Source organism: Microtus pennsylvanicus, chromosome 2, assembly GCF_037038515.1.
Source record: "Microtus pennsylvanicus isolate mMicPen1 chromosome 2, mMicPen1.hap1, whole genome shotgun sequence".
Classification (NCBI taxonomy): domain Eukaryota; kingdom Metazoa; phylum Chordata; class Mammalia; order Rodentia; family Cricetidae; genus Microtus; species Microtus pennsylvanicus.
Genome location: NC_134580.1, coordinates 126,830,599 through 126,846,044, shown reverse-complemented (window position 1 = coordinate 126,846,044; position 15,446 = coordinate 126,830,599). Strand labels below are relative to the sequence as shown.

General features: G+C 49.8%; 1 protein-coding gene across 2 annotated transcripts in view; it reads left to right on the top strand.

Annotated features, from left to right (window-relative positions):
* Ninl (ninein like) overlaps nucleotides 1–15,446 on the top strand; it is a 59,834-nt gene that overhangs the window by 41,717 nt on the left and 2,671 nt on the right. The window contains exons 14-23 of one of the 2 annotated variants that reach the window (XM_075962429.1): nucleotides 825–957; nucleotides 2,655–2,761; nucleotides 3,250–3,557; nucleotides 5,566–6,645; nucleotides 9,700–9,804; nucleotides 10,223–10,292; nucleotides 12,042–12,200; nucleotides 13,088–13,201; nucleotides 14,089–14,256; nucleotides 14,909–15,022. In XM_075962429.1, the coding sequence (XP_075818544.1) occupies nucleotides 825–957; nucleotides 2,655–2,761; nucleotides 3,250–3,557; nucleotides 5,566–6,645; nucleotides 9,700–9,804; nucleotides 10,223–10,292; nucleotides 12,042–12,200; nucleotides 13,088–13,201; nucleotides 14,089–14,256; nucleotides 14,909–15,022 (2,358 nt within the window). The remainder of the gene's footprint in view (nucleotides 1–824; nucleotides 958–2,654; nucleotides 2,762–3,249; nucleotides 3,558–5,565; nucleotides 6,646–9,699; nucleotides 9,805–10,222; nucleotides 10,293–12,041; nucleotides 12,201–13,087; nucleotides 13,202–14,088; nucleotides 14,257–14,908; nucleotides 15,023–15,446) is intronic. The other variant, XM_075962430.1, reaches the window with a different exon arrangement.

Sequence of the window (15,446 nt, the reverse complement as noted above, 5' to 3'; positions counted from 1 at the left end):
AGAGATAGCAAATCTAAAGTCAGTAGAGTTTACTAGTCAGTCATTTATTTTTCTCGTGTTTTTACTATAATAATAAAAATATGACAAGTGGTAATTTATAGCTATCTGAAGATACTACTGAAGGATGTTGATGAAGTAGACAGCTGGTTTTAGGTGCATGTGATTCTTTACAGCTCCACCGACCATAAGGCTTTGCTCTGAGTCAATTCGTGCTGAAAATCCATAGCTATTTCTGGGGATGCCATTATAGGCATGGTTATGACACCAAGAGTTACAATATAGTTTTCCATGATATGAAAATTGATTCCCACATGGCAGAAGACTGTAAAGAATTAGACAGAAAACAAACTCAGAAATGGAAGTGTGCCTCATCAGGCTTCTGCTTCCCAGATGCTATCCTTTCTCTCTGTTAAGTGCGTCCTACTCTATAGCATTTAATCTAAACAATTGGCCTGACAGCTATAGCTATAGATCTTCATGCCAGTTCCTCTGCAGCTGCGAGAAGAGAGCCAAACTTAGCCCCAGACATGACCCGAGACGTTGGTTCCCATGCATGTGCCATGCTACCACCCTGGTGGTGAGCAGCATCTGTTGAAAATTTTCTTGGTTTCTGCACAGACATGGTTTCACTAGTTCTCCTAGGACCTTTAGATAGTAGTCTTAAATCCAGGTTTAGTGTTACATGCTTGAAGTCAGAATCTGCACCTACCTGTATGTCTAGCCTGTAGTGGACACTGACTGCAGATGGGGCTAGTCTTGGGTTTGGCCTCTCAAGGCTGAGTGGCTGCAGCAGCTGGAGGAGACATCTGGCTCTGCCTACACAGGACCTACAGGACCGCAATGATGAGTTGCAAACGGAGCTAGAAGGCCTGCGGGTGCGGCTTCCCAGGAGTCGACAGAGCCCCTCAGGGACCCCAGGCACCCATAGAAGGCGGCTCCCTGGACGTGGCCCAGCAGGTAGGAACTCAGTCCTGAGGGTAAGTTGAGGGTGAATCTCTTGGACACGACCACAAGACTGCACATTAATTTGGCAGCCCAGAGGTCCGAGATAAGGAGAGGAGGGTAGAAGATTTTGTTACATTTGTAGAAATCACAGACATTAATTACCTGACCCTGAAGGATACAGGTTTGCCCTAGGGGCCTGTTTCCACAGGGGATCCTATGAGATCACAGGGGTGACAGGGCTAGACAGGGAAGGTCACTGGCATGGAATGTCATATAGCAAGGTTTATGTCATATGGCTGCTGGGTCTTGTTGAAACCACACTAGAGGCTCTTTGGCTATTGCGCAGTGGGTTAAGACAAGGGCCATGTTGAAGTGTTCTTGGTCTTTTCTAGAGACCAAGGTGGGGGGTTTGTGGAGGTGAGACAGCCCTTGTGGAGGACGGGTACTGGCTAGTCTCTACCCTCCCACTGGCTGTACCAGGCTGTCGTCATCAGTGCAGTCACTCCAGCTCTGCTTTCTTCAGCAGCATCGTGTGACACTCATGGCCCTCATCTCTCTGCTGCCCATGAAATCCAGCAGCCCTCACCACCCCTACCCAATTACTTTATGGAAATCCACACCCCTCAGCATTGTTCTCCAGCCTTTGAGAGCTCCTGAGTCTCTTTTTTTTTTTAAATATTTATTTATTATGTATACGATGTTCTGTCTGTGTGTTGCCTGCAGGCCAGAAGAGGGCACCAGACCTCATTACAGATGGTTGTGAGCCACCATGTGGTTGCTGGGAATTGAACTCAGGACCGTTGGAAGAGCAGGCAATGCTCTTAACCTCTGAGCCATCTCTCCAGCCCCCTCCTGAGTCTCTTGTACCCTACAGCTGTTTATGTTGGAAAGCAGGAAAAGATCATGTACCCTTCAAGAGGAACTTAGTAGAGACTTTACCTGTGTGGGACATGAGTGGCTGCCAGAACCTCTGGGACAGAGACTGGATATGTGAGCCCATGCGTTTGAGTGTGGAGTCTGGGGCACGAAGCTTTACACAGTAGGGAGGTTGTGAAGCTGTCGCCATTCTGCCTTGTCTTCTTGTTTCCTCTGTGCTCCTGGCATCATCTGGAGCCAGACTTTAAATGCAGTGAATCCGCCGTCTGACAAGGATCTTTCTGAGAGTTGCAGGAGCCTCCTGGTTCTCTCTTAGTAACCAGTGATATGGTGGAGACTCGAACCCTGCTGGGGAGATAGTTTAGAGGTTAAGCGCATGTTGCAGAGGACTTGGGTTCAGTTCCCAGCAACCACATATAGCCCACAAAACCATCTGTAACTCCAGTTCCAAAGCATCAGACATCGATCTGTGGCCTCCATGGGTGCCGTACACACATGGTGCCCAGGCATATATGCCAAACACATAAAATATAGATAAATCTTTTTTGAGAAAGGCTTGAACCTCTGAGTTCTTTATAGTATCAACTTGCAGAACAGTGTGACTCTTCCTTCCGTCCCAGAGTCTTCAACCACAGTGCACCGGCAGGGCAGAGTGACCCTTACTACCAACCCCGTGTTCTTTATACAGTGCTGGTGGAGGGCAGAGAGACAGTCTTGCCAACCTGCGGTCACATGTTACAGGTTGGGAAGCTGCCATCTAGAAGTCAGACGAAAGGCTCAAGAAGGCGCTGTAGGTATCCTAGACATGATGTCATAGAGTGTCTTCTTTGCAGGCAATCTGTTTGTGGGTGACTCTGCTCCGATGAGTTTGGAGACAGAGATAATGGTGGAACAGATGAAGGAACATTACCAGGAGCTCAGGATGCAGCTGGAGACCAAGGTGAGGGGATTTGGGACCTCAGGCTGCAAAGCCATGTGTCCAGCTCCTCAGACTGCTTATCAGGGGCAGGGTGTTCTGTCCTACTATTGTAGCCTCGTGTTTCCTGGTAGATGTGCTGGGAGCTTCTGACATGGCTTAGCCTGTATATCTCTAGGGCTTCCAGGATGTGGAGTGCCGCCCTGCTGGTCTTGTGAAGGCTCCTTAGTTGTCATATGCTCTAGACTCATGGTGCTTGCCAGGTGCTTGGCCAGTCTTGGTCCCAAGCCTTCTGAGCTCACCCACTGAACCTGCCACAGGGTTACTGTGAAGGGGTGGCATAGGCACACTGCACACCTTGGTAACATCACTATCCTGCCATCCCCCTTTCTCCATCCTGGCACCTGGTCAGGTCTGGGCCATCAGCTCTTTTGAGCGTCCTGCCTGTTATCTTCTTGTTTATGTGTTACGCCACTAGGACTTCCTAATTAGCACTGCTCATCTTTCTTTAGGTAAATTACTATGAGAAGGAAATTGAGGTCATGAAGAGAAACTTTGAGAAAGATAAAAAGGAGTTGGAGCAGGCGTTCCAGCTTGAGGTCAGCGTGCTGGAGGGCCAGAAGGCAGATCTAGAGGCCCTGTATGCCAAGTCTCAGGAGGTCATCCTGGGCCTGAAGGAGCAGTTGCAAGATGCAGCACGGAGCCCTGAGCCCGCATCAGCTGGGCTGGCCCACTGCTGTGCACAGGCACTGTGCACTCTGGCCCAGCGACTAGAAGTGGAGATGCACCTGCGACACCAGGACCAGCTGCAACAGATAAGGTTTGGGATGGGTTTTGTTCAGGGATGCTTGCTAAGAACCAAAACTTAACCTAGGCTTATGTACATGGGCCAGGATCTAGTGCTTAGTGACAGGGAAGTTTCCTTTCCTCAAGGGCCCAGAGAACACTTTTCTAAGAATTTCACTTCCAGGCCACCTTGGGTCATGGAGCAGTTTGCTGGGTTGTGCCTAGTCACTGTTCTTTTCCTCCTTCTCTTCGCTTGTCTGATATCAAGATAATGTATTCCCCATCACTAAATATTGAGGACATTAAAGAGTAGGTGTATTAGTCTAGGTTCTCTAAAGGAACAGAACTGATAGAAGAGAAAAACAGAGAGACAGACAGACAGACATATTAGAAGTGTATTTATTAGATTGGCTTACAGGCTGTGGACTGGCTAATCCAATGGCTTCCTCTCAAAGGAAAAGCCAGTAGCTGTTCAGTCCTTAAGACTGAATGTCTCAACTGGTCTCTGGTGGAATCTGAAGAAGTAGGTTCTAATACCAGTGAAGGAATGCCTCAGCAACAGGGTAGATGACTTTGCCAGTGAGAGTGAGGGCAAGCAGGCAAAAAGCAAGAGCTTCCTTCTTCCATGTCCTTCTATGTGGGCTACAACCAGAAGTTGTGGCCCAGATTTTGGGTAGGTCTTCTCACTTCAAAAGATCCAATCAAGATAATCGCTCACACATGTACCCAGCAGCTTGGGTTTTAGTTGACTCCAAATGTAACAAAGTTGACAATATTAGCCATCACTGCAGTAGAGGAAGAAAAATCCAGAAGCCACTCTAAATAGACAGTTGATTTGGATTAGTGAGAAAAGTCTTGGAAAGCTAAAATATTTGTAGCTGGAAGGAAAGGGTCACTTGGAAAACCTGAACGTGGTGGGTTACATTGTGTCCGTTACCTGAGAAATTTCACCTGCCCTCTCTTCCCTGAGGCCAACTTGGTAGAGTAAGTACTCATGTTTGGTGCCAGAGCCTCGCACTGGCTAGACTAAGCAGATGGTTCAGTTGGTGTCATCTTGTTGGATCCAGATGTTGACGACGAAGGGACACATTCCTGTCATGTGTTGACAGCTGCAACTCAGCCTGTCGTGGCATCAGTTCTGATTGAAGTGGGCATGCTCCTCGGTAGGACAGAATTGAGAGTAGCCAGAAAACATAGGGTGTGAGGGGGAGAGAATCAGAGCCCTTCTCCCTCCCTTTGGGGATGATAGCAGCAGAGACCCTCGGGGCTGCTGGAGACCTGCGGGCACTGACTGTGGCACTCCTGACGGGCAGAAGCATCTTCAAGTCACATACTCCCCCAAATCCTAAGCTATCTCTTCAACACGAGCTGCTTTGGGGCCTGGTATGGTACTAAAGGCTGGGGCATGGCAGCCCTCTTTCTTGCAGCATGCAGGATGTCCCAAGCTTCTCCTTCCTGGGGAGCTGTGCAGCTGGGCACCTGGTACCTTGTCCGTGGAGGTGGAGCCACAGCCAGTCCAACTGTACTTATGTCCCCTGCCAGGGTCCACAGCATGCCTCACCAAGCTGGGCATTTCTGTCTAGCCCTTACCTCACTCCCACATCCTCCCCACTCTCTCTAGGCTGAGGAAAACCCAGGCCAAACTGCTTATAGGGTTTTCAAGGAGATTTTTGAGTGGGGGGTCAGTTTTTTCTGTCTCACTAACCCCTGGGACCAGCGCTGCCCAGTAGCACTTGGTGCAAGGCCTCCAGCCACAGTTAACTAAGCACTTGCAGTGTGGCCAAGGACAAGAATTTTAATTCTACCTAATAGTAACCCCATTATCTTTAAGCTGTCTGACATGGTGAACGATTCTGTGACTGTAGACTCCACAAAGGACTCCAGGGAAGGAACTGGGCATCCCGACACAAAATAGTCTCCAGAAAGGAAGGAGGGGCTAGTTAGGCACTTAGAGCAGGAGTTCCAGTGACTTTTTCTTGTATGAGTGGAAAGGCCTACGAGTCAGCTGGCAGAACCTGAAGTGCATGGCTGTGTTTCTGCAGGAGAGAGGCAGAAGAAGAGCTGAATCAGAAGCTGTCGTGGTTGGAAGCCCAGCACGCAGCCTGCTGCGAGAGTCTGTCCCTGCAGCATCAGTGTGAGAAGGACCAGCTGCTGCAGGCACATCTGCAGCGAGTGAAGGACCTGGCTGCTCAGCTTGCCCTGGAGAAGGGCTGGAGGGAGGAACGGGAACAGGAGGTCCTGGCCCACTGTCGGAGGCAGCAGTTAAAGCTGCAGGCTGTGATGAGCGAGGAGCAGGCTCGCATCTGCAGGTCATTCACCCTGGAGAAGGAGAAGCTGGAACAAACCTATAGGGATCAGGTGGAGGGACTTGTGCAGGAGGCAGATGCACTGCGTGCTCTCTTGAAGAACGGAACCACTGTGGTGAGTGACCAGCAGGAGAGGACACCCAGCTCCATGTCCCTGGGTCCAGGCAGCAGGCTGCAGCTACCAGCTCGGCCAGCTGTCAGCCCTGATGGACGGACAGGAGCACCAGCAGAAGAATGGCCTGGCCAAGGGAGAGCTAAGGGGAGTGAACTGCCTGGCCAGCCTTGTAGTATAGTTGCCATGCCAAGCCCAAACCCTGACCTAGTGTCCAGAAGATCCCTGGAGAGCCTGGGTGTCAGAGACAACCATCAAGGTCCACTCAGTTCTGAGGAGGGAGCTGTTCCAGAAGAGCCAGAGCCTCCTGCCAGGGCCTTAACAGGCCAGGGCCAGAAGCTGTTCTTACCTACTCAGCTCCAGATGCTGGAGCCAAGGTTGGACCCAACTGCTCTGGACAGGAAGCCAGCCCCTGTTTGGGTTCAGGGACAGGTTTCAGAGGGGCCAACGGGGGATGCTGAGGGTGTCCAACAGACTTGGCTCCATTTCACCAAAGAAGCTTCCAGGCCCTCACTGCCCTGCTCTGAGCTCCCAGATCCACATGAGGCCAAGTTCAAGCACCTTGCCACCCTGGGGGAAACAGAGGCCAGGGTGACATCAGTGATGTCAGAGAGTGAGATGAATGATGTGAAGACCAAGCTTCTGCAGCTGGAAGATGTTGTCCGGGCTCTTGAAAGGGATGCGGATTCCAGAGAGAGTTACAGGTTGGTCGCTCCTGGTCATAAAATGCACACAAACCCTCAGAGTTGTCCCTAGTGACCATTGTACAGTTTCCCCCAGTTTCTAGCTCTTGGTTGCCAATGTGGCTGTGTGCGGGAGTCACAAGCCCACTTCTCTCTCCTGGCTCTCCTGATCCCTGGTGTCAGCAAGTGGGCCAAGAGAGGAAGGGTAGGCCTTCTTGAGGCAGCCCAGCTGACTCCAGTGTCCTCACCTCATAAGAGTTTCGGAGGTTTCGTGTAAGTTGTGGGTCGTCTGTGAACCCTCATCCCTCTAATTTAAGAGAAGCGGGGGTTTGGGGCTGCAGCATGCCTCTGAGCCAGGCTCTGGGATGAAAGTGAATCAACAGGCTGCTGTGTTGGTTGGTGGGCAGCAGCCACTGAGGCTTCTGTGGAATGGGCTCCTGGGCTGTAGTGCTTTGGGTGGCTTCAGCACTGTCAGGGATCTGGGGGATTCAATGCTACAGGGCTGGAAATACTGCTGTAGCCGATGTCATTGGGATACCATCCGTAGGAAAGAGGCTGAGAGATGTAGATGGGTACCAATTCTGTCACAGATGCCAGAATCCTAGGAAGGCTTGCCTAAGCTACAGGCCATGGTTGGCTCCTCTAGTAGTGGAGGAGATGTTTGCAGGCACACCATGGTGGACCATATATGTTTCTCTTTACTCCCACCAACCCTCATTCAGCACACTGAGGAGGTATCTGCCCCTGTAGAGACTGGTCATTACAGGAAGCTCAGGCTCACAGTGACACACAGTAGGCACATGGGTGTGTTCCAGGATTGTGGTCACATATGAATGATGCAACCATTTTCAATAAAAGGTAAACTCCTGCTCACTGGGGAATAGCTTGCAGCTGCTTTCATTCTTGGGGAAAATGTGGGGTTTAGGTATGACGCAGTGACATAGCATGTACTTAGCATGTGTGAGGCCCTGTGTTATATACCCAGCACCAACATAGATAGGTAGATAGGTAGATAGGTAGATAGATAGATAGATAGATAGATAGATAGATAGATAGATAGATAGAACAGAATTTTAGACATGCAAATGTCACTGTATAAACAGCTTAAGAAAGTAGACATGGCTTCCTTTCATCAGGAAACATTATCTTCCAAGAATTCATCAAAATAAAAACCCAGTGGGAAGAGGAAAGGCACCAATATATGTTATCTAGGCCTTTAAAAAACCCGGAGTTGTTCCTTTGGCCACATATATAAGAATCCATGAGAAGGACAGTACTGTAGATATCAAAGGTACTGTTCAAAAAAGAATACCCCATAGATGTTAGCATGGCCGGGCAGGAAGAGTCAGTCTGCAAATGTTACCCAGCATGCTGCTGGCACTGCTGTAAACACGCGAGTTAAGGGCAAGAGCCTTGTCGAGAGCGTTAATGTACACTCTGAGCATATTAGTTGTCCAGTGAGAGCTGAGGAAACCTGCTGAGCGGAGGAAGTGGTCAGAAAAAGAAGGACGCCGAAGGGAAAGGAAGCTGGGTTTAGCTGCAGAACCAGCCTGCTCCACCCAAGAAACTCGCTTTGTGGAAATGAAAGGAGCCTGCACTGCTAGAGCCCAGCCCCTGTGAATTCATGGTCGGGGAGCGGGAGTCGTGAGGATGGACAATATTGTTCCCCTCTAGCCTCATGAGCCTCACTTCTGCACACTGCTCTAGAGACAGCTGGAGGTCATCTGAGGGGCTCTGGGCTGGTGGCACGGAGGAGGCCCTGAGTCGTCTCTCCAGCCCCATTTGTTGCTTTTATTTGCTGACATTCTCCTATTCAGAGTTATAGGAGGAGCGAGAGATGGGGAAGAGAGGGAGAGGGATGCCAGCCTAGATAGTGAAAAGTTCTCTTAATGAAATTGAAGCTAGATGATGGTAGCGCATGCCTTTAATTCCAGCACTTGGGAGGCAAAGGCAGGTGGATCTCTGAGTTCGAAGCCAGCCTGGTCTACAGAGTGAGTTCCAGGACAGCCTGGGCTACACAGAGAAATCCTATCTCTAAATAAATAAGTAAATAAATAAACAAATAACATTGATATGTGTTTCTCCCTTAAATATGTAAAGAAAAAAAACAAATCCCAGACATTTTGACGGGCTAGAAGCCTGACACCCTCCAGGCTGACCACATTGTACCCAAAGGGCTCTTTACTTCCTGCAGATGTCTATAGGGGTTTCTCCACACCTTTGCCTACTAAGCAGATGTAGAGTATTGTCTTGAGTACCCTGACTTCTGATATTTCTAGTGTCTGAGGTTCCTGGGGGATCCAATTATGGGTCACCTTGTTTCTGCTGTCATTCCTGGTGGCCTTTGCACATGCCTGTTAATCTGTGTGTGTTCATATTTACTTGAGGTTAACCTCAAGGAATCTTGAGAGCCTCAGTGAAGACTGCTTTTGGCTGTATTGCCTTGCAGAGAAGTGGGACAAAGTGAGATACCTGAGCCGGCCTGGGCTTCCTTCTGTGCCCCAGCTTCTGGGCTTCCAGCTGTGCAGGTGCCCACAGCATGGCTTCTCTGCCCTGCTGGCCGTGCTTCTGGGCTTGCAGCTGTGCAGGTGCCCACAGCATGGCTTCTCTGCCCTGCTGGCCGTGCTTCTGGGCTTGCAGCTGTGCGGGTGCCCACAGCATGGCTTCTCTGCCCTGCTGGCCGTGCTGCTGGCACAGACACTGCACCCTGGGCCAGCCCAGCTACTTGCTCGCAGCTTCAGTTCAGCTTCCAGGTTTTTGTTCGGTTTGGTGCCCCAGGAGTATGGCCTCTGTGAAGAAGGCATGCACCACGTGGGACTTGGCTCTTCATCGCCTCTAGGTGTCCGCAGGGTCCTGGTGCTGAGTGAATGGAGTAGGTGTGGGTGTGGCTCAAAGGACCTGGCCCTCGGGAAGTACACACCAGCGCTTGCTCCCTGGATACAGGAGGCCTAGAGCTGGTCTTCCTCCAGAGAGAGGATGCAGCCTGCAGTGTTCAGCACTCCCATGTGCTGGCTGCGAGCCTGTGTCCAGCTTGCCCCTTCCAGGTCTCACTGGCTTCCTCAACTTTGACCACAGGACTGAGTTTCAGAGGCTTTCTGAAGAAAACTTGGTGTTGAAAAGTGACCTGGGGAGGATTCAGCTGGAACTAGAAACTTCAGAGAGCAGAAATGAAACACAGAGGTAAGGTGGGCTCATGGTTCCCATACCTGTGTGCTGCAGCCTGATGGTATTCCTGAGTGAGCTTAGGAGGGGAGGATGGTGGGGGACTGTGAGACGATGTGCCGGCTTGGGTACTCCAGCTGCTGTCTCTGGGTCAGCAGAGCCTAGACTACTGTAATCTGTACAAGCTGCCGCTTGCCTGGCATCCCACCCACAGCTCAGGACAAGCATGTGTTAGCCCTGCAGAAATAGCCCACATGGCACTTGAGGAGGGGCTGGGGCTGCCAGTCCTTTGGAGGGGAGCAGGGCCTAGCACAGCCTGGTGATGGCCCACCATGCTCTTCTCCAGCCTTTACCTACTGCAAGTCAGTGAGTTAGAACTGGAGGCAGGGCTGAGCCCAGGCTGTGAAGTGATGTTTTTAATCTTCTTCTTCAACAGGGAGGAGATTGAGGTTTTAAAGAGAGACAAGGAACAGGCCTGCTTTGACCTGGAAGAGCTCGGCACACAGGTTGGGTACTAACCGGCATGAGTGGTGTCACCTCCCTCTCTTAGTTCTTGAAGAAATTTTTCTCTAATGAAAGGGGAGTAGAAAATTTTTTTCCTCTACAAGATCCAGTTGCAGCCGACCACCCCAGCTCTCCTCATCAGGCCCCTCCCTAGGTTGGTAGCTACCCTGTTAGCAGTCATGTGTGCCATCCAGTCTCCTTCAGTCTCTGCATGGTAGTCCCTCAGTGAGTACCTGTGTCCTCACTTCCTCTCACGAGGACTCCAGTGTCACCTCAGTTCATCTTTAAAGTGCTTTTCTCCAAGTCTAGTCAACATTCTGGGGTGCTGTGGTTAGGATTTCAAGATCTGAATTTTGGGGAGGACATGCATCAGCCCTTAATGGCACAGCCAAGGCATGATACTGATAGACTCTTTTAGCCTATTGAGATCCTCCAGTTTGTATACTTGCCCTCATTGGTTGCTTATGCATTGGATCCTATATAATTGTATCAACTGGGTAGACTCCTATGTTCTTCACAGACATGTGATTGGTGTTTCTATTAGGGATACCTGTTACCATTTAGTTGCCATGCCAACTTTCCCACCTGGCAACCCCAATCTTGTCTCCAGAAATGTCATTTCAAAGTGTAATGTAAGTGGAACTATACCAAGTGTGGCCTTTGGGGTTGTCTTTTTGTCACACATCACCATTCCCTGGTGAGTTTGAGGGACTCTGTGCAGCTACAGTTTCTCACTATTGCACTATCTGTTTCCTGTGTGTGCGTTCTTCCGAGCCATATCATGACACTGTGCTCTTAAATCCTCCAGCAGGCGTCCCCACAACAAGTGTGTCTTTTACTAATTAATTTAATATTGCTGAAGAGTTAACTGAACTAGCTCATATGCTTCAGTGATCCAAACATTACACAGTAAGCAGCTGACATATGGGGCATAAGTCAGTCACGCTGTCTTGTCTGCAGGGTGAAGGGATTATAAATGAGCCGGGCACATCTCTGGGGCTGTACCTTGATCAGCACCATCAGAGATGTAGCTGAGAGGTCCGGATAGCTGAGGTGATCAATAGCGCTCTCACTGCGCATGTCTGTGGGCATGGTGCTTCTCCGTGGGGCCAGATTCTGGGAGGATCAGGTGGACACTTCTTCCTGTGAATCCCATGGAGACTGATGGAAGCACAGGGTGGCTCCCTCGCTGGGCACGTGTTCAGTCACAGGGCAGACAAGGATTCAGAGGCCACTGCTAGAGACAGCAATGGAAATACAGTCTTCCGCAGTGACATATCAGCTCTATTGACCCCATTACACTGGCTTTTGGAAGAGACTGTTATCTCACAGGCTGTCCCTAGACTGTATCTGTTAGCTGCTTCTTCAGGGTGCCGTGCTGTTTGGTCCTTTGTTACCTGTTTGACTTGAAGACCAGAAGAATAATAAAGACTAGAAGACATCAGAAGGGTAGTTTGGTGGCTGTAGCACAGAATGGCCTCTGGTGGCCTGGGTCGTCTCCTCTTACAGAACAGAGTAGGGTTACTGTTCTCATCTCCTGGCCACTGAGGCTGTGTACAAGGACAGCCTCTGCCCACTTGCCCAGCTTCTTTGACAACTCAAAATGTCTCCAGGAGCTGCCAGATGTCCATAGGGAGAAGTCACCCCTGGTTGGGAAACTCTAGAATGATCTGAACTGAGCTGCTGTTTAAAAGCATTAATGTGTGTGTGTGTGTGTGTGTGTGTGTGTGTTTTAACTCTTTTTGCTGTAGACTCAGAAGTACAAAGATGAATTGTCACAGCTCAACTGCAGGATCCTTCAGCTGGAAGGGGACACGTCTGCCCTCCATACCCAGAAGGAGGAAAATCGCGTTGCCATCGAGCTGTTGATGCGGAAGCTGGAGGAGGCCAGGTGCCGGGAGGAGCAGCAGGTCAGGGGGCAGGCTGTACCTGGGAAGTGGTTGGAAGGAGGGCTTACTGGGTGGTGGAGGCCAAGGAGGAAGGAGGGTACCCCAGGAGTGAAGAAAAGGGCAAACCCTGGAGAAATGGGTCCACCTGAGCAGCTTTGGTAAAGTCACCAGGATGTAGAAAGGGGAACAAACTGTGTTACTGCTGGTGGCAAGGAGCAAATGCTGGGGTTCTCCAGCTTTCTCAGAGTAGAATAAATAGCAAGAGCCTGAGAGTACCCCTGTATGTTGGCTTTATAATTTTGCTTGTGAAGAGTGTACCTAAAAGCATTATGGATTTAGCTGGAAGTGTTTTTTTGTTTTGTTTTGTTTTTTCGAGACAGGGTTTCTCTGTGGCTTTGGAGCCTGTCCTGGAACTAGCTCTGTAGACCAGGCTGGTCTCGAACTCACAGAGATCCGCCTGCCTCTGCCTCCCAAGTGCTGGAATTAAAGGCGTGCGCCACCATCGCCCGGCTAGCTGGAAGTGTTTTTATTGATGTCCTATTTATAATAGAAAACAGGACCAGAATTAGTTTTGAGCATCATCAGTAGCTGAATGAGTAAATGATGGTGCAGCCTTTAGATGCCAAGTCCTCAGATAGCAGTGATTGGGAACGATCCAGGTTCCATAAGGAGGACAGCACTGCAGGACGCTGTGTACTTTCTGTTACGAGCTCACAGTAGAGGTGCGCTTGAATAGAAGAGAGTAAAGAAATGAGGTGTGGGCCTCAGCTTCTCAGGGTCATGGGAGATTAAAAATCTGCAGTTTTTTTCTTGTCTATAACTTTCTGGTTTCTGTGTTTCTGGTTTCTTTCAGGCTCTGCTTATAATTACGAAAATGGTTTTTTTGTTGTTGTTCTTTTTATAAACAGGGTGTCCAAATTCAAAACCTTGAAGTTGAACTTGAACGTGTAACTGAGGAATGCCAGGGCTTACGACTGTCACATGCAGAGATGACAGAAAGCCTCAAAGAGAGTCAAGGCCAGGTGGGTAGGTGAGGTGACCGGAAGCACTTGGTCCGGTCCTATGCTATGAGTAGTGTCAGCAGTAGGCTGACAGTTGCCATGACTCATCCAGCCCAAGGATGTTATTGGGCCAGCCAGGTGCTCCACAGCTGACCAGGAACTCAGCAGGCTCAGAGGCATCTCCATTTCGTGGTAACAAGGACAGATCAGAGATTAAACAGGATCTCTGATGGAACTAGCCTGCCCACTCTTGCCTCTGGGGTCTCGGAGGTAAACAGACTGCGGCAGCCAGTTCTTTTACTCTGTCAAGGATGTTCTGTGTTTTGACAAGCATCAAACTCCTTGAACTTGTGTTTCAGTCTTACCTTTGTTTGAAGGAGTTGGCTAAATTATGCATTGTTTAATAGCAGAGACTGCTCATAGCCATGCTGAGTTCTGTGGCTCTGGTCCCCTGGGTTTAGAACCTTATGCTGCAGTCCTTTTGGGGACAGATTCCATTCCTGTCCCCAAAGTCCTCAATGCCTTGTGTATTAATCACACTCCAGGACCTGAGCCATAGCCAAGTCTCAGAACTGAGAATTCCCTCTGCCGTGTAAGGAAACCAGGCGGGCTCACATAGCTTATGCCTCACTCTGGTCACGTGAAGTAGGCTGTGATGGACAGTGAATGGAACAGAACCTGATCCAGCAGCAAGCTGTTGCCCTGAGGGTTCTAGCGCATTGCATGGAAACACTGTGGCTAGCGAGAACTTGGCTCTGAGTCCCTGAGGACTGCCATACACACAGGCAGGTCCTTCAACACAGGTCACCTCTCTGGGGTGACCCTAACAGAGAATATAACACTAACACTTTGACTATGTCTGGTAATGACTCTGCAGTCATCAGTCATGCCAAAACTTGTCCTCCTAGCTGCAGAGTGTCCAGCTAACGCTGGAGGCTGCACAGTCCCAGCATGGCCGGATTGTCCAGTGCCTGCAGGAGCAGATGGGTCACTTGGTTCCTGGAGCTCACGTAGCCGAGCTACAGCACCAGCTCAACCTTGAGGAGGAGGCTGGGAGACGGCTAAACGCACTGCAGGTGAGTGAGGTATGCCACTTCAGGATGGCTGCCTGGGAAAGGGCATTAAAGACAAGGACGCTGGAACAGCAAGAAACATGTAATAGATGCTGACGGTAGACCAGGGTCTTAGTTGAAGTCTAGGAAGCCAACCAACCCAGAGACCCCTCCAGCCAGGGTCCACAGGTCTTCCCAAACCCAGTGTGTCTTCAGGTCACACCGTCATAGTGGGTCATCACAGGTGAAGAGTGACAGCATTATGGAAGCTCATTTGGTACTGGTCGCTTACGACAGTGTAGTCTACAGTGTCTCCCTGAACTAGCGAAAGAGGTGGTTACGGTAGCCTGTGGGGATGTTGCTGATATCTGCACAGATAGCCCATCATCCGTCATGTTCAGATTTGTGCATTTAGTCGTTTTTCACTTCAAAAAACAACCCAGGGGGCTCAAGAGATGATCAGAGCTTGAGAATGCTGGCTGCTCTTCCAGAGATCCTGAGTTTAATTCCCAGCAATCACACAATGGCTCATAACCACCTATAATGAGATCTGGTGCCCTCTTCTGGCGTGCAGGCATACATGTAGGTGCAACACTCTGTACAATCTTTCAAAAACAAAAAACAAAAAAACAGAAGCACTGTTTGAGTACAACACTGGTGTGTAACTTCTGTGCAGGAAGAATACAAGCAGCAACTGAAGGCCAAGGAGGACCAGGTGGAGGATGTCGAGGCTCGGCTGCGCAATGTGGAGTGGCTGCTACAGGAGAAGGTGGAGGAGCTTCGAGAACAGGTGAGTACCGCCTCTAGCCCTTCCTCCCTGGACGTCCCTCCCCATGGATCAACAAGGCTCTGCTTCTAGAACCTGGAGGTCCGTGAAGGGTTCATTCAGGCAGAAAGTGCATAGTTTTTCTTTAGTAATCCAGGAGAAAAAATGACATCTTGAAATTTGCAGGCAAATGGATGGAGCTAGAAAACATTATTTTGAGCGAGGTAACCCAGACCCAGAAAGACAATTATCACATGTACTCACTCATAGGTGGTTTTTAAACATAAAGCAAAGAAAACCAGCCTACAAATCACAATCCCAGAGAACCTAGACAACAATGCAGACACTAAGAGAGACATACATGGATCTTATCTACATGGGAAGTAGAAAAAGACAAGATCTCCTGAGTAAATTTGGAGCATGGGGACCTTGGGGGGAGGGTTGAAGG